The following is a 22,099-nucleotide window of genomic DNA, read 5'->3' as shown; positions in this document are numbered from 1 at the left end:
CTAGCTGGACTTGGCATGCAGGTGCAGTCAGCGTTGGAAAATTCACGAAGCACACCGCTCGTAGATGACGATAACCTGCATTGAACTGCACCTCGTTCGTAGCTGTTGCGACACAAGCAGACAAGCAGTGCAGAAACTGCAGATATTCAGTTGCAGACGCGCATCACACTTCTCGAACGCAATACCTCCAGCTCCAGGCAATGGAGGCAATCGTCCCGCCGGCGTGGCTCCAGGCTGCAAGGCTTCTCTCTTCTTCTCAATTATTGCGCGCTTATGCACGCATTCCCTGCCAGCACGTGCAGCATTGGCATACAGAGCAAACCCCACCGGGCACAGCGATGCGCAAGCGCAAAACGTGGAAAACAAAACTGCAACACTCGGTCCATCTAAAAAATTCAGTACCAGTGCTCAAAAGCAGCATTCTTCGGATAAACAGATAAACAAAATAGGAGATGAACTGACAACTTCAACTATTTTTCACAAGAACCGTATCCGACATAACTAAATATACACATCGACTGGCCAGAAACGGAAAGTTCAGCACAACAAATGGCTTTACAATATTTATTCAGCTTCGCAATGGAAAGTCTGGCAGTGCTTTATTCTTGTTCCTCGGAGCAAACAGAGTACACAGTCGGTGCTCGGCGATAATAATGAACAAATAGGTAGTTTGTACATAGGGGATGAATACCTTAAACAATCAATTTGGCAAAAACAGGCAGAGTTCCTTATGGCTGGGGGCGTGCAACCCGCAACCATTACATAGAAGCAGCCGTACAATCGGTGGATGGTCAATTAGGCTGCAGTCTGGCCAAAAAGAAGCTTCCGGATCTGCAAGGGCAGGAGGATTGAGTTAACTTGGTTCTGGCAAGATTTCATGATAAAGCAATAACTAAATACTGATAAAACTGAAGAATGGTCCTTCAGTTGTGTCTTCTCCTATAAACAAATGATCTACCTGTTTTACAGTAACTAGATGACAAGGTCATGCTAAAAGATTTTCATACAGGCAGATGAAGAAAAATGAAGTGCAGTTTTTTGCAATCATAATGAAAATTAACACACCTTTAATCGGTGCCACTCAGAATGCTTGCAAAATGAGAAAATGTACATCATTGTAAATTTATTGGCTTTTCTTTCAAGAAAGGCAGCTGGACATGATGCGAATTGAAAAAGGTTTGGTGTGACATGGTATATTGAGAAAATGAGATGGCCAAAGGTACCTCTGGCAATTTCTTGCGGAAAACAACTTCTAGTCTTGCATCAAGTGTACTCTCAAACACAATCTTCCCATCTCGAGAAGCCAAGACAACACCTCCAGAGCTGAATAAACAGATACTTTTAGAATAGAACATTGGAATTATGGCCAAGATTGAGTTGAAAAGCTAGCCACATACTATTGGAAATAGACTCTATGTATTCAAAATATAGCTGCAATCCAGATCTCATGAAGATACATAGATGGACTTTTTAATGCAATAAAGGGATTTAGTATTATCATGTCACTGGGAACTGGGAAGGGAAATAATTACGCTTTTTCAAGTTCCATCACTACACAAAGATAGATGTCTTAATGCATGACATGTCAACATACTTGTAATACCATGATATTGCCTATATATTTGCCTTTGCTAAAGAAATAAACATTATTTGCGAAACTAGGAGATATAACAGTAAGCCTAGCAACAATACCAGATTTAGTAATATGTCAATTTAAGTGTTATATGAACAACTATTTGCTAATTCTACCATGAATTGATATCGAAAATACTATTGTAGCATGCAACCAGTAGCAGAGATAGGCAACCAAGGGTTCAAGAGTAATCAAATAATACTCCAGTCCCCAAACAAATAACCAGTGGCATAACAAACATTACCAAAACTGGCCATGAGCATCATGATGGCTTGGGGCAGGTGGCAGGTACACAACATGGTCAACAATTATCTCTGGTTCATGTACATCTGCTTTTGATGCATACTCGTGCTTTGCTGAATGCAGTACTGATTCCACATGATGGTGATCTTCCTTGCGGCAACGGAGCAATACAGCTGGCTCTTTCAAACGGAGCAAGCCCTGCATTTGATCAAACAAACTGACTAACTGATGCTTGACAATAATGGGAAGCGGCGCACAGAAAGTTCTGAAATGGCACATAGCATATTTAGCCCTATTGAACATTTGGCATCAGTTCATATCAACCAAATCTAGGAAAACATGACAGACAACATAACATGCTATAGTTTGCCTTCACTGCGGTTTAAGATTAGAGCGTATTCATAAATTTCATTTGTTTAATAACTTGAGATATTGACTTGTAGAAATTTTTAAGAAAAGGAACATTGAAATTTGTGTATGTTGTATTTGTCCAAACCTGAACAATTAGATCTTTCAAAAGGTTCTTGTATTCATGGTGGTTGTGGCTAACAAGAAGGAGTTCCTTCATAGCATCGTCTTTCATTTTGTTAACTAGATCATCCTGAGCTTGAAGAACTTTGATGCGAGAAGCATTCAACTGCATAGAGTATTCACTGTTAACAAGCAAAACAGAAACTTGTCAGGTAACAGTTTTCAAAATTTATAAACATTGATACAAAATGACATAATGGCACGTCACAAAGATAAAGCAAATCATGATGGCATATTTTGGATGTCAAAAGTTGCAGTGGTATATATTTCATTATAGTGGCATGGATCTGATTAACCCTAAACACTACAGCTAAACTAAAATGCCATTAAAGTAAAACAATATCCCGTTACTTTTGTGTTGTATTTACTAAGCTAGGAGTTCCTTTTCTCCATTGAGACATATTTAGTTTCCAGTGACCTATTGTGTATGTTTTACAGTGTTAGATCTGTCTTAGTGTCTTTCATCCTCAGCATATTCCTTTCAACTTTTGTTGTCATCCTGCTCCTACCTCCTGACTATATAACATCTACTAACTATTGAAATTCCAAAATAAAATGTTCAGCCAACTTATCTACTTCCTCTGATCACAACCATATGTTCATCTAGGTTTATCCTAAGTCAGTTCCTTTTACCATTGACTACCATTATCTAAAATTTTAATTGTAGTTGCAGTAACGATATTTAAAATTCTATATAGATTGGCATTACTAGATTCGTTATGAACCAAAAAAAATCACAATATATAACTCCATTCATTTAAAACAATTTGTTTCTAAAGACATTACTGCCAAAGTGTCATATTGGATAACATGTTTACGTCCTAATCTCCTAATGGGCTTATTATATTTGTGATTGGAGGAAGTATTAATTATTCTGCATTGAAGCTGTGCATCAGCATAGAAGTCTGGAAGAGCTTCAATCTGACCCCAAAACACACACTCTCAGAATTCTTATGCGGTTAGTAAGTGATGGCTGCCAACATAACTGTATAGTTGCAGCAGTCTGCAATTACTTGTTACATTTTGTTTAAGAACCAATCAAGGTTGTGTCAGTATTGGGATTACTATCAAAGTATCATACTATATTACGATACTACCCAGGCCAAATGATAATGTTGCTCTAAGATCGTAGTATCTTTTTTTGGTAGTATTGACCTGAAACCATAATACATATCCCAGGATTATTAGAATCACGCTACGAAAACAATCTCAAGTGATGACTGTACGGATAGGTCAGAAATCATCCTTCGGATTTGAGATCAAACAGCAGGGATTGGATGTGCCTGGTACAACCATACAAGAGAGAAGCTGCACTGGCGGCGGCGGCATTGTGCAGAGACAGAGGTCCCTGTCGTAATCTTCTTCCCCTTCTCTTTGGATTTGAATGTCTCCATTGTTCCTTTATGTGGCTAGCTAATTGCTTCATCTACAGAGCAGGAGGGGAGGTGCCAGATGTGTTTTGGTGAAGGGGGTTTGGGTGCCAACTGCTGGGCTGCTGGCAGCAAACCGGAGAGCCAGAAGCCAGACACTTGTGCCACATGAAGTTGTAAATGATTTGTGCAGACCTCTAGAAACTGGACGCTAGTTGTAGCACTAGCAAGGTGAGTGTTAGTACTCATGTACTTTATCTTCTACCTGATGCCTTAACCACTCATGATAGGGATGATGTGCCTTCCTATGATGAATGGATTACTGAAAAGGATAACCATACTCTTTGATGACATAGCTGTAGATACTGATAATTTCTAGTATTGTGATAGATAGTTAGCTCTTCCCCGATGCAATGTGACTCTGACCATGTGTCAACAATGTTAGCATTAAGAAACAAATATAACTATCTGAAGTTTTGTGTTCACGTATGAGGACAAACTCATCAATTTATCTTCAGAACCTACGTTAAATGTAACTATTAGCTCTAACTGTGCTTTTCTTTTGACAAATATATTTGTTTGTGTCATGATATTTAAAAAAAAAAATCTCATAGTAACCCGATGCTACGATACAATCCTATGATTTGATACTACTAGGACAAAAATGATACTTCCTAGTGCCTAGGATCCCAATCCTAACAACCTTGGAAGTTGGAACCAATATAATGCTGCTCTGGTGTGCAACCAAGCTCAATGACATATTTGTGATGTTAATGCAGCATGTTACCTGTTGTGAACATTCTCGACGTGAAATGCATTTTATGGCAACAGCATCATATTGGATAGCCACTAGCCGACTACTGTTTATCCTGGAGGTGAACTAATTCAGAGAATTGAAGTCTTACATTTTCTTCCGTACTTCAACCTGCTTCTCTTTGCGTTCATACTCTTGCCTGATCTTCTTTTTCTCAGCTTCAACAAGCTGCAACTTCTCAATGTTGAATTCCTGCGAGTTTTTAAGCAAATAAGTTAAAATTGAGGACACGTAGAAAAAGGCATTGACAAGTATGCACATAAAAAGAGATGTGAAACTGTCTGTCTGATCAAATCACATTGGTATCTATGTAAGCTAGATACAGAAATGACTCTGTATGCTCTTCATTTATGAATATGGTATTTATATCAATCACTAAATCAGATAAAATAAAAGGGAGGCAATAAATAAACATCCTGCATAAAAAGAGACAAAAATACTAAAACTGTCAATTGAATCAAATGTTTACTCGAAAGCCAAACCATATTACATCCATCGCAGGCTAGATACAAACATGAATCTATGTGCACTATTCAAATATGAACCAAGTGTTTGGATTGTATACTGACTTCTTTTTATAAGTTTCAGACACCGCCTGCACAACAATAACCTTATACATTGACATGAAACATTTTAGAGTTGTATTTAAATAAAGTAGACCTGATCATGCGCCACCCAACCTGACAAACACGATCCGACCCGCCCAAAAAAACCCAACCCAACCCAATCGATATGACTGGCAGGTGTGGACCATCATTTTTAACCCAGAGAAAATGTCAGGTCAGGCTGAGAGGCCTGATTTTCAACCCACGGGATGACCGGACAGCCAGAAATCCAGAATAGAAAAATCTAATTGAAAAATACCACTGGCTTACCATCCCACATGCGGCCCAGCACTAGCCCACAACAGAAGCCCATCATTACCACATATATGCCACCCACACCATGCGCAACCCTATGGCCCACGTTAGCCTCTTGTAATCTTCCTGCTCTCTTGCCTCTCCACAGGCCGCCTCCGGCTCCTTCTGTCTCGTACTCTTGTAGTCTCATTTGATCTGTCCTCCAGCCACTAGCCATCATACATGTCCAGCGCCAGACAAGCTCGAACAGTTGAAAGATGGCAGGAGCTCTGTGTCCGCCTACAGGAGAAGCTCTACATCCACCACCTATCTCCCCGAACCACTCCAGATCCCGCTTTCGCCGGGCACCACACAGGGCCAACGAGGAGAGGAGACAACCAGCAGAGGCAGGACACCATGGAGCACCAGACACGCCGGATCCAGCCGTCTGCCACAGGGAGAAGCATTTCGCTGCTATGCCCTCGCCCAGTCTTCGTCGGTTCATCGGGCCATGCAGCAGGTGGACTCGGGCTGCTTTTTTGAGATTCTGGTCGGGCCATGGGTGGGCTCGGGTCGTAGCAGAAGTGGATTTTTTTTGCCCAGTCCGACCTGAAGATGTGGACACAAAGGATGCTACTGTTCTAATGATAAACCTAAATCTCTGACACGCTTTACTGACTTAGTATATTTAGTAATTAACTTATATTCAACTTTCACCCAAATGCATAAACATGTCCAATAATCAGGGAAAAGGTGTATATATATATGAAGTGCAAAAACTTCAATACTGCAATACATAACTCATGCACTTTAGCTAGCATGACTATTTTCATGAAGTCAAACATTACCGCAGCACATGTATATCCAGGGAGCACACTACTATCTCCTCAACCCAAATATAGCACACGAAGTGAACCTTTTCTTGTATTGTTTAGTTTTTTATGATATTCAAGATTAAACTGTGCATGCTACTTTTTATAACTTCATGCCAATCTACACTAACAAATGTAGTTTTACGGAAGCATTTTTAAAAGATAGGCCTAGCAATGTGTTTTTTCACGTAGGTATTCTTTGATAGTTTTTGACATATTACTACTCAAGATTTTGAATGTTTGACAGGATGGATTCTACCAATGGAGGTTGAGCATAATGGTCTTACAGATTCTACTATACTGCAGCAGAATCAGTATATTAATCATACATGCACGTGATTTCATACATTGAATTCAAACAGTACACTTTGTTCACAAGTTGGCAGAAAAGACAAAAAGGAAAAGACACGAATGTGCACAATGGTAGAAGCCCTCCAACAAGTAAATTTGTTGCTCAGTGTCTAGTACACTAGCAATTCATCTAGCAAGCACCCAAAATTAGTATCTATCAGATTGCATCTTCCAGTGCAGTTACTTAAATGACCATTTCCCACTACAAGGAGAAACCAAAAAGGCACCTTAAAAGGTGATCCATGGTTAATGGCATAGGTAACTAGGTATACAGAAGTTGTGATTAGTTGTTTGAAACTTTCGATATCATGGGTTGCACTCTTTTTTTTTTTGGAAAGTTATTTCAAGCCTAACTCCTTAGAACCAAGGCAGAAAACAAAGGGGCCATCCGAGTATGGCTCCCTTTGAAACCTAACTCATAGAATTAGTCTAGAAGAGAAATAGAGTGATTCAGCTTAAGCTCCAATTTAGCTTCTAGAAGGCTGTGAATGAGTTTTCCCAATTCAGCTTAAGCTCCAATTTTGTTTCCAGAACCATCAGGAAGCATGTGAACCATTTGTGAGCTCCGGAAACCACCTCGTCTGACTACAGTTATACAGGAGCCCTAGAATTAAGTCAGTCGGTATAGAGAATGGTGTGAATTGACCTAACCATCTGAGCGCACTTCCAAATACGAGGTCAAAGCTTGGAGAGTTGGAGGCACAAAACCTCCGCGATCTAGTTCTACAATGTTCACCACCCACCGCGATCGGCACAAGCTCAAAGCCCTAGAGCCGCTAATCCAACTCCAAACTCTCCTCGATCTGCCTCGGAACTGAGGATCTTCGTCACTTGGGACTATAGATCTCGTGCACAATAAGCGAAGCACCAAGCAAAAAAAAAAACAATCAAGCGGCTAAGGCCGGCAATCCCAGATGCTTCGGGGTCATAGAGCGCGTCAGCCAGATCGGGCAGCTGAAAGTACAGGGGCAAGCATCTAGGAGCTTCTGGAAGCTTCTAGGAGGGTGAGGAAGCGGCAGCGAAGGGAAACTGACCTCCTCGGCGGAGACGGAGATCTCGTTGGCCTTCTCGTCGGCCTCCTGGCGGATGAACCGCACCATCTGCTGGATCTGCTTGGCTACATCGGTGTCATTCATCTTTGCGGCGGCGGATCCGACGGGCCCTCCGGCTGCTCTGCTCCGCTCCGGCGACCGCCGCGCGGGGGTGGATGCAAGTGCTGGAGCCCGGGACAGGTAAGGGAGGCAATCGGGAGTCCACGGGATCGGGAATGGTCGAGGTGGAGGTCGTGGGGCTAGTCTAGCCGCGGGAGCAACGTGATCGGGTTGGCTCCCGTGGTTGCCGCTGCCTGTCCGTATGTGCTATCATTAATGATTAGTTATTTCGTGAACCCGGTCCATGGATCCGTGATCTGCAATCTTTGCTCCCAGTCTATTGTCTGGCAGCAGCAGAATCACAAGTGATTTCTGCCCTTCGTTTTCGTTTATTTTAGGCCTTGTTTAGTTTAAAAAAATTTTAGATTTTCCGTCACATCGAATTTTATGGCATATACATGAAGTACTAAATATAGATTAAAAAAATAACTAACTGTATAGTTTGTTTGTAATTTGCAAGACGAATCTTTTGAGCCTAATTAGTCTATGATTAGACAATAATTACTAAATACATAAAAGTCTTTTGAGCCTAATTAGTCTATGATTAGACAATAATTACTAAATACATAAAAGTGCTATAGTACCTAAAACCAAAATTTTTCACGTACTGAACAAGGCCTTAGCTCCTCAACGTTGAGTTTAGCCACCAAACAAAGAGACAGTACTTCAAAGAAACCGCATTCCATCGAGGTTGGTATGCAAACCGATTGTAATGTAATTAAAAGTGTAGCTGATAGTACGGCAACAACAACACCCAACACACCGCAAAATGATTTGAGGAGGGCAAGAAGACATTAACAAGTCCACATCACAATTTCTCAGATCTTATAGAGGTTATGTACTGAAGGGATGTTTTGGTTTAAACACTGCACTAGGTAGCTTTCTAAATGGCTATTTCGGTTTAAACACTAGACTAGATAGTTTTTTTATGTAGTAGATTTAACCCTAAGCTCTCAAAAATCCAACGTCTGAGAATAGTTTGCCTCACAGACAGGTTTACCTTGTGCCAGTTCAAATAGTCCCTAAATAATGATGGCCTGAGTTATTTAGGGCGTGTTTGTTTATTTGCAGCACGTTGTCAAGCCAAAATTGTGCCTCACAATAATCAGAAGCACCTGCTTGGTTGGCAGTACTTATAATAGAAAAACTGTGATAGAGTGTAGCACCAGAATTTGATATAAATGAGGCGCATCACACCTTTAGTGTGATCAACAATACCTAATAACCAAACACGCCCTTAGAATTAGGATGGTGGATGCACTATTTTCATAACACATGCAACAACAATGAAGCATACTATCACTGCCCTGAAAATGTTGCAAATTTAATTCTCTTCTTAGTCAAACGATCTACAATTTAAGTAGATTTTTAGAAAAAAATATATAAATGATTATAGCACCAAATAGGCGTAGTATAAAAAATATTACTAAAAAATCTAATGGTATTTATTTGGTAATATAAGTTGATGATTTTATATAAATTTGGTCAAATTTAGGATATTTTTACTAGATATTATGATATTATATTCTTTTGAGACGGAGTTAGTATCTATTTATTTAATCATGTTGTTTTTACTAGATATTATGATATTATATTCTTTTGAGACGGAGTTAGTATCTATTTATTTAATCATGTTGTATTAGATAAAGTCTGGGGTTAAAAAGTTGTGCATGCGCAAGCCAAAATGAGACAGGTGCAACAAGATTGTTTGCTTTTTCTAATTGGGTGCAAAAACATCCCGTGTCCTAGTTAGAGAACAAGCTTTCCATGTAGTTCTCCGCTACAAAAGTTATCCACGATAAAATGATCGACTTAAATATGGTTCCTATCATAGAAAGACTACTATGAATATGAATATAAGTATGAACAATTGAAGTTATCTTGACAAAATCTTTTTAGTTTAGAGTTGTATACCGAACAATTTAACAATATAGGGGCTATTTGGCAAGGCTCCAACTCCTCCAAAAACGACTCTGGCTCTAGCTTCTTTAAAACAGCTTGAGCTCTTTTGAAAAACGTTTGGCAAATGGTTTCTTCTAATTTTATTAATAAATGAAATATACAAATGTACATAGTGCCCCTATCTCCTAAATTTGGCTATTTGATATCTTGATGTCAATTAGTAATCTGTGTTCATTATCAAGGTAATCAAGATTTCCACTTAAGAATACAAGTACTTTTTTCCTTCAAAAGAATATTAGGACCCGTTTGGCATAACTTCACCGATGGCTTCATGATTTTTTTCCAAACAACGTTTTTTCATAATAGTTCATAGTGAAGCTTCTTCTTGTATGCTCTCAATGAAAAGAAGCGAAGCTCTCACGTGCATGCCGTTAAATAATGAATGAACTGCGTGTTCTGTCGCATCGAATTTTTACATGCATGTATGGAGTATTAAATATAAACGAAAATAAAAATTAATTGCACAGTTTGGTCGAAAATTACGAGACGAATCTTTTGAGCCTAGTTAATCCATGGTTAGACAATAATTATCATAAACAAACAAAAGTGCTACATTGCACAACTAAACACGGCCTAAGGCTTTGTTTAGTTCGCAAAAAATTTCAAGATTCCCCGTCACATCGAATCTTTGGTCGCATGCATGGAGCATTAAAATAGACGAAAATAAAAGCTAATTTGTAATTTGTGAGATGAATCTTTTGAGTCTAGTTACTGTATAATTGGATAATGTTTGTCAAATAAAAACGAATGTGCTACAGTAGCTAAAAAAACCAAAAATTTTGCGAACTAAACAAAACCTAAGTTAAAGTCAAAGAAGTGCGTCAGTTGGACTGAAGATGTACCTGGACTTGGTTGAGAAGTTCTAAGACAAAACACTGTATATGACAAATGACAGACGTTGTACTACAAAGCTTAAAACTGAGTTAAGCTCGGCCTGTCTAGGCCCAGCCCAGGGAGGCAGGCCCATACTTCCAGGCCCATATGTACAATAGAAATCCGCCATGATTGGGCCGAATGGTATGGAACGGAAGAGACGGAACGAGCTCGCTGAACATACCGAGTACCAACGCACGTCTTCGCTTGCCGAACCCTTGGGAAATGGATAATGTAGCACTTTTCGTTTGTATTTGACAAAGAGTAAAGTCCACTACCGGTCCCTAAACTTGTGTTGTCGTGTCATCCCGGTCCCTAAACTCATAAATCGATTGTTTAGGTCCTCAAACTTGTTCATCTGTGTCATCTCGGTCCCTAAACTTGTTCAATTGTGTCATCCCGGTCCCTAAACTTAGAAATCATCCGTTTAGATCCTCAAAGTTGTTCAGTTGTGTCATCTCGGTCCCCAAGCTTGGTTTTGAATCTCATCTGGATCAAAACAAAGCGATCTAACAACTCTATATCAAAAAATAATTCATAACTTTTTCATATAAACTCAAATGAAGACAAAGTTTATACCAAAGTTATAGTCCTCAGCACAATCTACAACTTTGTAGTTGAAAAGTTTTTTATTTGAAGTAGTTTAGTGTTATAAAATTTAATTTTAAATTTTAAATTTTAAAATCTATAAACTTATAAAAAATATTTTGGGAATCTAAACGATTTTAATTTAAAAAATTTTCAACTGCAAAGTTGTAGATCATGTTGCTGCCTACAATTTTGATATAAAGTTTATCTTCATTTGAGTTCATATGAAAAAGTTATGAATTATTTTTCAATATAGAGTGTTTAGATTCGTCCTGTTTTGACCCAGATAAGACTTAAAAACAAGTTTAGGGACCGGGATGACACAATTGAACAAGTTTGAGGACCTATATGGGAGATTTTTAAGTTTAGGGACCAGGATGACACAACCGAACAAGTTTAGGTACCTAAACGGTCATTTTGCGAGTTTAAGGACCGGGATGACACATTCGAACAAGTTTAGGGACCGCTGATGGACTTTACTCAAAAATATTATCTAATTATAAATTAACTAGGCTTAAAAGATTTATTTCGTTAAGTCCGACCAAACTGTGCAATTTGTTTTTATTTTTGTTTATATTTAATACTTCATACATACGTCTAAAGATTCGATGTGATAAAAAATCTGAAAAACTTTGCAAATTTTTTGGAACTAAGGCCTTGTTTAGTTCCCAAAAAAATTTGCAAAATTTTTCAGATTCCCCGTCACATCGAATCTTTAGACGCGTGCATGGAGTATTAAATATAGACGAAAATAAAAACTAATTGCATAGTTTGGTCGGAATTGACGAGACAAATCTTTTGAACCTAGTTAGTTCATGATTGGACAATATTTGTCAAATACAAACGAAAGTGCAGTGTCTGTTTTGCAAAAAATTTTGAACTAAACAAGGCCTAAACAAGTCCTTGGACGAACGATGACTCGTCCCTCGTGGAGTTCGTGGAGCCACTGCATGGCCCCGGGCGCACCTGTCCCCAACCAATCCCTGCCGCCGTGGCCCGTGGGCGTGGAACCAATTGCGTGGGAAACGTGGACGACCGTGAGCTGGCGCACCTTGCCATTGGTTCTCTGCCTGCCTCCCTCCACGTTTCCGGGACAACCTCGGGACCCACGGGCAACACGTACTGTACCCCATGCCGGGTGGTCAGCTACGTGGCGGTGGCGATAAGACAGCCGATGGCGACGCGACACGGCTCGCGCCTGGGCGAGCACGCGGGCACGGACATGGGCCGCGGCGCACGGTAACTTCGATGCGCGCGTCTCGTCGTTAATCTTTTTACGTGGTGCATCATACTTTCGCAAAAATTTTCAAGATTTTTCGTCACATCGAATCTTTGATCGCATGCATGGAGCATTAAATATAAACGAAAATAAAAACTAATTATACAGTTTAACTGTAATTTGTGAGATGAATCTTTTGAGCCTAGTTACTCTATAATTGTACAATGTTTGTCAAATAAAAACGAAAGTGCTACAGTAACCAAAACCCAAAAATTTTGCAAACTAAACAAGGCTTTACTAGTATTGTCTTTTTAAGCAAGTAAACTAAAGTGGTCAGTAGCACTACCACGTTAACTTTATGCCAAATCCGCCGGTGATAGTGAAGTATCGCCAGCGATGCCACGGCGCCCAGGCTCCGGTGCGTGCGTGTATACTCCTGGAGAAGCTTCCTTCCTCGGGGTCTGCGGCCGGGTGGGGCCCGCGAGGGCGGCATCTCCACCACGTCACCCACATGACTGGGATACCCAGCTGGCCCTCGAGCGAGGCAACCGCCGGGACGCGTAGGCCGGCTCCCGAGCCGACACGTGCGCACGCGACAGGGGTGACGCACAGCACGCGCACCGTGGTCGGGCTGCGCAGGCCGCACAGCTCACCTCACCACCCAGCTCGCGTCGCACTGCGTCCGGCCGATGTCGGGGTCGATGCACATCTGACCTGTGGCGGGTACACCAACCGAGCCAAACTGACTCGCGCTCACCAGCTATCGGCCGCCAACACGTGCCCCCGTGACGTGGCTATGCCTTTCGCCCACCTCGCGCGAGCGACTAGTCCCTCCCTCCCTGTGGCCTGTCATGGCTGTGGCTACTAGCCTACTCCCCCCGTCTCCTCCAAATCAAACGCCCCGCCCCGTCGCACTTGCACGCATAGGCATACGCACCTCCTCGCCTCGCCTCCCCACCGCGGCGCCGCCGCCGCCTCTCCTTTCCGAGTCCCGCCTCCTCTGGCGGTGCGTGTTTCCCCATCCGCCGATCCTCGCGACGCCGCCTCGACCTCGACCCCGACCCGGCGCGGCCGCCGGTTCCAGGTACGCTCGATCCATCTCCCTGCCCCCCTCTTACCCCGCAATGCTTCCCCCGCTCCGCGCCTCCGCCCATGCGAGGTGTGATATTCGCCTTTGCGAAGGCTCGAGAGATACGCTGCAGTCTGCTCTGCTCTGCTCTGCTCTCCCTGAAATTCCGCTGCTTCCCGTTAGGATCATTCCTGTAGCGCAGGCGTAGCCGTGCGTTTGCACTCTGCAGCATGCATCTCGGCGAGGTGCTATACATGCTTTGGCGTTGCCAACTCGGCTGGTGACCGTTAGACCATGACGCCTGTGGGTGTAGCGTCATTCACTCTAATCTTCAAAACGAGCACGTTACCCCTGTAGGCTATATATGGAAGAATGTAAAATCGGTGCCCGTACAGTATGTCAAGAATGTGAAAACTGGTCGCCGTACAGGATGTCCTTGTCCTTGTCGTCTCACGGAGGTCACCTCGCCTTGCTTTGTATGCGTTGGACAGACGAGAGACTACTGATCTAGTCAGCTCTTAACTGAGATTTTGCGTGGATGCTGTTTACGATTCTGAATGGTGGTCGTAGTGGTCTTGGACAGAGTTAGATTAGCCAGTCCGTCATCAAGGTGACGGTGCACTCCTCTTGTTATGATTGGTACTGAATGCAGAATATAGCATTAGCTCAGCCTGATTCGTGGACACGATCACATGATAGAAAAGAAAACCATCACTTTTCAGCCTGATGAAACAAGCAGATGTTACTTCCACAGTTCCACTATCGAGTTTTTTCTGTCCCTACCTTAAGTCCTTAACAGACAGCATTAGTAATGATGTGATTTATCAACCGAAAGTTTGATACTACGGATGGCTTCATCAGGCTCTACCACTGTTCAGTGGCCCTGTCATACAGTGAAAAGTGCACCGAAAAATATCTGATGCGCCACACTTGGTTGCTCTGTTTCATTTTCTTCATGCAGCGGATAGGAGATAAAAAGGATTTCAGAAATTAAGATGTACTTAGACACGAAGCTAAATGATCACTTAACCTTTTACCTTGTCACCAATGGTGAAAAGTATATAATTTCGATCGAAGTAAGTACCGTGCAATGGGCACATGGCTAGTGTTTTGCAAAATAAGAGTTCTTGCCTTCACAAAAAGGAGGAGTCAGGGACCCAAGATGATTTAAATGTTGTAACCGGGAAGATTATAACACACCCCCACCATCTGCATAAGCTTTACCTATTCTCCAATGGATACAGTTACATCTTACAATTGTGATTCTCCTCCACATACACTAAAAACATATCTAGTGTTGACCTGTAAGGACCAGGGATAAGCATGGACTTGCAAGTTACACGAACTGCTAATTGCACATTTCTGGTATGTTCATAAATATTAGGGATATAATTATATTAGTTTGAGTAATCCAGTTTCATGAAAATCTATGGTAGTGGTAGCAGCTTGGTTCTTTTAATGAATTTGAGCTGGAATGATGCTTGGATACTCGTGTGAAGCCTACAACTACAAAATGTTTTTTAACCCGAACACATAGGAGAGTTGCACATCGTTTTATTAAGAAGAAAAATGGTGGAGAGCTTACAACTAATTGCAATTTGATGATCACTACTATTCACCGAATGATGAAGCAGACATTTTGGAAGTTTTATTTGCGCAGATGATATTTTTCTTAAATATAATCCCACATATGTATCATAAAAATCTGCAGGCATTCACAAAAAAAAAATGGGGCATGATGAAGCTGTAGTTACTCAGAATTCAGTAAAAGCACCGTCACCACCCAAGGTAAATACATTGAGTAATTCCTTACTGATTTGCAATCATTGGATTTATCCAAGGCTAAAAAAAGAACAAATCAAATGCATAGAAAAGTCCCGTAAAGGCTTTATTGGGACTAAATGTCGTCTAGGGTTAGTACTGTAGGTGTCCTTTTTTCTTTCCTGTGTCATTGTTACAAAGGAACAGAAGGTTTTACATCCGACAGCAATAAAGCATATATATATAATGCTCTCAAGGATTTTTTTTTCTAGTTACATGCATTTATCGGTCGACTATGCTGGTTTGGTGTCTAATTAATAGCTGACTGTTTTGCAGGATCAGCCAGCTATTTATCCATGCCTTGATTGGTCTACTATGCAGGTTAACTGCCTTATAATTGTTTTTTTTCTGATCATCGTTGAAATCAAGTTTTCCTTTCTTATTGAGCAATTGACTAAACCATAGGACCATCGGTGCAGGCATATTATGGCCAAGGGGTCTTACCACCAGCATTCTTTAACCCTGGAATTGCACCTGGTCATGTCCCTCCACCATATGTGTGGTGTCCACAGGTATTTTAAGTTAAATCTTGATATGTAAAATGCTGTATACATTTTCATGTCTTGTACAATTATAACCTCTCCTAACGTCATTGCAGAATATGCCACCAGCTGCCTTTGGAAAACCATATGCTGCAATATATCCACATGCTGGTGGCTTCCTGCATCCCTTCATGCCCCTAGTAAGTATGGCATTGCTATCTCTATATTGGCTCATACTTTAGTAAATAAACTAAGATGTTACTATATATTTTGTTACATATCTTGACTGTTTTATAATTTTTTTGTGTGAAGATGGTAAACCCATTGAGTGCAGAGCCAGCTAAGTCTGCGAACAGCAAGGATAATAGTTTAAATAAGAAACTGAAGGAAATTGATGGAACTGCTGTTTCAAGTGGTAACAGTGAAAAAACAAGGTGGTTACATCATCATGTTTCTGAAGTATTTTCCAATGAATAGCAAGTGTACTTTTCTGGCATGTTTGTTATCTTTCTGTAAACTGAGTTCTTTTGTATCTGGATGCTGTGAATTTAGTGGGGATTACAGCCTAGAAGGATCCAGCGATGGAAACAACCCAAAGGTACTGTTCTGTGGTCAATGGTGTCATGATGTTACGAGTTAGCCAACAAACACTTACGCTGTAAGCATATTTTTTTTCGTTCTATAGGTGAGCGGAACGCCAAAGAAAAGGAGCTTTGATGATAGGACTACATCAGGTACTCTACTGAAATACTCCTCTACTCATTATGTCGTTCATCACCATCAAACATAAGTCTCTCTATATACTGTACATGATAATTGCATATTTTTCAGTCAGGCGATCCAGAATTCTTATTTCGCAACTTATTTGTTAAATTGAACCAATTGTTCAGTAAGTTTCAACGATATGACAAAAGGGCCTTGATTTCCACCCCTTTTTTTTGTTCAGAAACATGTGGAGTTTCAGCAACTAATGATAAACCAGGAGAATCAGGAAGATTAGCAACTTTGCCCAATGTGCACATTCCAGATGCAACGATGAAACCAAGTGTGAGCACCGGTAGTGACTTCAAAGTTAGTGGTGCGACATCAACCGAATGGCCAGCTAAGGTATGTTTTGACGTGGCGCTTGGAGTGGACAGTTATGCTTTTCTCCCCTCCTGATCTGGTTGGCAGTGCTTGATAACTTTGTTTTCGGTATCCTCCTCTCCACATCATAAAAAGATGCCACTAAAGTATCTTAAAGGGTTTCTGGATTGCTGCTTTGTTTTATGAGTAGAATTAATTGGTATTCTTATGAGCTGCTAGAATGGGTTCAACTTATAGGATCAAATGTTCTTGGTTTTCTCGAAGTAATTGGAATGTATAACTATTGCTGTATTGTCAGGACGACAAGGAATCAAAGCGTGAAAGGAGGAAGCAGTCAAATAGGGAATCTGCCCGACGCTCAAGGCTGAGGAAGCAGGTAAACCCAAGATGCCCTTGTCAACCATGCTATTATAATTGTTTCGGAAATTATTCACTTCACAAAAGCTGTGTGACACTACCTTGAGAGCAAAACGTGTATATATTCAGATCGCAGAGTTTAGGGCGTCTGCATAATGCTCGTGTTGGTTTTTCCTGTCGTTTCAGGCTGAGACTGAAGAACTGGCTAGAAAAGTAGAGTTACTGACCGCAGAGAACACATCACTCCGAAACGAAATCAGCAAGCTAACGGATAGCTCCCAGAAACTAAGGATGGAGAATGCGGCTCTGATGGTACTTCATCTCTTAACGGCATACATACTTGAACTCTTGTCGACATTCTGTTTCATCTTGAACAATGAACATGTCCCATCACTGTTTTCTGAAACGAACCCCTCACATCACACCACATTACAGGAGAAACTAGCGGGAGGTACATCAGACCAAGCACAAGAAGCGTCCGCAGGCCACCAGACGACGGCCACCGCGCCACCACCGTCGGCTCGCGTCGTCAAGAACTTCCTCTCGATGATGGACGTCGAAGGCCCATCGAGAGGTGGCGGCAGCCGGCGCACGGAGCACGGTGCGCCCAGGCTCCGCCAGCTCCTGAGCTCAGGAGGCCCTCTGGCGGCTGACGCCGTGGCCGCGAGCTGATCCGCGTCCGTCCTTCCCTTTGTGCTGAGCGCGTGCACGCGTGTGGCCTGGCGATTTTTTTTGAAGAGCGCCCAAGCTGCCCCGCGAGACTAAACGCACGCACGACCTGTAAATTACAGTAGCTATATGTGTTCCATGTTCCAGACGGGGCATCGTTCCGGCCACTCTGCTGTGAGAACCGAGATATGGATGCCGTCTGGCTGTGTTGGTGTTTTGTTCACTGAGCTTTTGACTCCGTGTTGTCTCAGTTGCTGCGCCGATGCAAACTGAATCAACTGACACGATGTAGCATTACTAATAATAACCAACGCGATGTTTACTCCTCAGAAGTCCTTTTTTTTTTGGGAAACTCTGAACAACATTTCTGATATATGGTGGATGGCTTGTTTCTGCCAGTCTGCAAGTTAACCTTGCACGATGATTTGAGGCAACATTTGCGTTCAATGCCTGTCGCAGCGATGATCACTCCACAGTCCATGCATTCCGGCAGGGACGAGGGGCGAGTGCCGTGGGTCAGTCAAAGGCTCAAAAGGGGTTGCTCGGTTATACTGTTGCGCATTTGCATCTGATGAAGGACGCCGGCGAACGTCATCGTAAAAGCCGTACAAGGGCAGCGGCGGCCTCTGTCTTCTCAAGTGATCATGGAGGCAGCGATAAGGACTTGTTTAGATCTGATTTTTTTAAAAATTTTGATAATGTAGTACTTTTATTTGTAATTTAATAATTATTATCCAACCATAGACTTGTTTTACATAGTTAGACTTAAAAAATTTGTCTAGTAAATTACAGGTAAACGGTGTAATTATTTATTTTTTATCTATATTTAACTATAAGATCGGAGAATATTGATTTTTTTTTTGGATTTTCTGGATTTCAACTAAGGCCTCGTTTAGTTTCTTTTTTTGCAAAATAGATGTTGTAGTACTTTCGTTTGTATTTAACAAATATTTTTCAATCATGTACTAACTAGGTTTAAAAGATTCGTCTCGCAAATTACAGGTAAACTGTGTAATTAGTTTTTTTATCTATATTTAATGCCATACATATGCTGTAACATTCGATGTGACGGAGAATCTGAAAAATTTTGTAGAATTTTTTGTGATTAAACAAGGCCTTAGTTCTCTCCAATTTTTTTTTTAAAAAAATAAAATTCCTTATCATATCGAATCTTGTAACATATGCATTGAAGCATTAAATATAGATAAAAAAAATAATTAATTGTATAGTTTACCTATAATTTACAAAATAAATCTTTTAAATCTATTTAGTCTATGATTGACAATAATTAACATATATAAACTATAGTGTTAAAATAAAAAAATTGATCAAAACAAGCCTAAGCCCGTGCAGGCGCAGGTGTCACTGCACGACGTGGATCTGACTGGGGCGGGAGGTTGTCGCATGGTTCAAGGTATCGGACTTGCATTGCACGGTGTGTACTTGCTTTGACCCAACGCACGAGTGCACGACCCTTGACCCATGTGGCAGCATCATGCGGCCTATTCCGGTATGCCCTTTCTGCAAAACGGGTCTAGCACTAACCAGTTAACCTTAACCCGAACTCCAATTTTGCGAATTATAATACAGTTGCATACTTAGGCCTTGTTTAGATGCCAACAGTTTTTGAAGTTTGATACTGTAATAATTTTATTTGTATTTGACAATTATTGTTCAATCATATATTAACTAGGTTCAAAAAATTCGTATCGTAAATTATAGACAAACTGTGTAATTAGTTATTATCTATATTTAATACTCCATGTATGCGTTCAAAGATTCGATGAATCATCCATGTATCTCATCCATGTATGAACTAGAATTTGTTCTTTAGGTGTTCTTAATGTTACAGCAACGAGCAACAATGTTTTGGGTGACTCGTTCTTGCATGGCTAATCTACCAAATCCTGTGCATAGTGATACTAGTTGGAACATGGAACATGAATGGATTCTTCTTTAAGGAAAACGTGGCAACAATTCTCACAAGTATAGTTGGCTCCGAAAGTGACAAAAGAAGAGAAAAATCGTTTCGGTCACCATAGCTAAATAGTGGCTTACTAATTTGAGCGGGCTCCCGTCCCGTCCCGTGTCTAGCTCCATACTACAGTCCCACATGGAGCTCTATCAGGTGGATCACGTGGCAACAATTCAAACTATGAATAATATGAATAATATGTCAAGGGAAGCTCAAGCTGCTCAAAGCCCTTGCAAATGGGCCTAATTAAGTAACTTGTTGCAAGTTACAAGGTCACGTTATTCAAACTCTAGTGCAATTGGTTAGTTCGCAGCGAAGTGAGCAGTAGAAAAGAAAGCGATACACATGTGAAAAAGAAATTTAGAAATGTTGTAAAAATGACTCAATCATGCACGGTTGCTTCCGTCGATGCGTCGATCATTTTCAAATCTAGTACACCTTCCAGTTGGCAGCAAAGCGAATAATATAAGAGGGAAAAGTGTTTATACGAGTGAAAAGAATAGGAAGTTTAGTATGTAATGAATATGATTCCATGCACGGTGCAGTATGTAGGCGTCTGATGGTTTTGAAATTCTAGTGCACCTGATAGAAGGAAGAAAAGGTTGCTTTTGGGAAAATGAATAAGATGTTTAGCAAAGTTGTAGAAAACCCATATGTGCACACCTGTTTCACTACATATATGTAACGATTTTTTTTTCAGATTCTACACTTGCTAGTTGCATTGGCAGCGAGGTGAACAATAGAAGACGAGAGGAACTTTATTGGGAAATAGTGTAAAGTTTGGCAACATTGTAGGTGACTCATGCGTCCGTGCATGATTGTTGTGCCAGACTTTTTCCAGCTTTGCTAGTTGGTGTAGCAAATTAAGGCCATGTTTAGATTGGAGGAAAATTTTTTAGGTGTCACATCGGATGTGTCGGAAGAATGTCGGGAGAGGTTTTTAAAAACTAATAAAAAAACAAATTACATAGCTCATCAGGAAACTACAAGACAAATCTATTAAGCATAATTAATTTATCATTAGCACATGCGAGTTACTGTAGCACTTAAGGCTAATTATGGAGTAACTAGGCTTAAAAGATTCGTCTCACGTTTTTCAATCAAACTGTGTAATTAGTTTATTTTTTTATGTACATTTAATGTTCCATGCATGTGTTCAAAGATTTGATGGGATGGATGAAAAAATTTTGGGTGGGGAACTAAACAGGGCCTAAAGCAAAAAGTAGAAGACAAAAAATATTTTAGGGGAAAAAGGAAATTTATCAAAAAAATGCAGATTACTTATCTATGCACGGTTATCTGCAACATAACTCCTTACTAGGCCATCGTAATGCAACATGTCTCTGGTTGGTTACCTGCGCAGAGAATTTCAGATGACCTGGTGATGTATATGTACAACTTCAGTGAATGTTTCCACACTTTTTGAATGGCAAAGCAAGTTTGAAACTTGTAGGGGACTTATCTCTGTGCACCACTAAATTCCAACTTCTAGAATGCTTACCAATTGCCAGCAAAACAGACAATAGGGAGCTAGTTGGCATCAAATTGAACAACAGGAAGTGAAAAGATGTCTATGGGCCAAGGACGTTTAAAAAAGTTGTAGGTGACTCATTTGTGCACATCTAGTTTGGTAGATGCTTCAACGGTTAGTATTCTAATGCGACCGCCAGTTGGATGCATAGAAATTAATAGAAGATAAAAAATGAACAGTGATGACACATAGAAGAGAAAGTAAACAGAATTTGAGATGACCTGGTGATGTATGTACAACTTCAGTGAATGTTTCCACGCTTTTCAATTTTCGAATGGCAACAGAAATTTGCACAGTTATAGATGACTCGTCTATGTGTGCATCACTAAATGTTCAATTCTGTTGACCCATCTATGGTAGAGTGATGATTAGTTAAAGGCTAAGGCCTTGTTTAATTGGCCAATTTTTTTGGGTTTGATCATCCCAAATTGTAAGTTATTCCAACAATCTTGGAGAGTCAAAGTATTTTCACGTTTGACCAAAATTATAGAGAAACATACTAAGATTTATAACGTAAAGTGAGTATACTATGAAAATATAATTAAGGAAGAATCTAATAATATTTAGTTATTATCATAATAATTATTATTTTATCATATAAATTTAGTCAAACCTAGAAAAGTTTGACTCTCCAAGATTTTTAAAATGACTTACAGTTTGGGA

At 40.6% G+C, this 22,099-nt stretch overlaps 2 protein-coding genes across 2 annotated transcripts; one reads left to right on the top strand and one right to left on the bottom strand.

The window, feature by feature from the left end:
• Positions 438–8,058, bottom strand: LOC8060126 (V-type proton ATPase subunit E). Its single transcript, XM_002456035.2, has 6 exons — positions 7,688–8,058; positions 4,683–4,783; positions 2,373–2,529; positions 1,878–2,074; positions 1,224–1,323; positions 438–831 (listed from the first exon to the last, which is right to left on the bottom strand). The coding sequence occupies exons 1-6, from the start codon at positions 7,787–7,789 to the stop codon at positions 796–798; spliced, it is 693 nt and encodes a 230-aa protein (XP_002456080.1). The 5' UTR covers positions 7,790–8,058; the 3' UTR covers positions 438–795.
• Positions 13,296–18,262, top strand: LOC110433340 (G-box-binding factor 3-like). Its single transcript, XM_021455225.1, has 12 exons — positions 13,296–13,530; positions 15,227–15,303; positions 15,613–15,657; positions 15,756–15,848; positions 15,935–16,018; positions 16,131–16,252; positions 16,371–16,416; positions 16,504–16,552; positions 16,765–16,925; positions 17,203–17,280; positions 17,448–17,573; positions 17,697–18,262. The coding sequence occupies exons 2-12, from the start codon at positions 15,244–15,246 to the stop codon at positions 17,931–17,933; spliced, it is 1,101 nt and encodes a 366-aa protein (XP_021310900.1). The 5' UTR covers positions 13,296–13,530; positions 15,227–15,243; the 3' UTR covers positions 17,934–18,262.

This window comes from Sorghum bicolor, chromosome 3, assembly GCF_000003195.3.
Source record: "Sorghum bicolor cultivar BTx623 chromosome 3, Sorghum_bicolor_NCBIv3, whole genome shotgun sequence".
Lineage (NCBI taxonomy): Eukaryota > Viridiplantae > Streptophyta > Magnoliopsida > Poales > Poaceae > Sorghum > Sorghum bicolor.
This window is presented reverse-complemented; position numbering and strand designations above follow the sequence as displayed.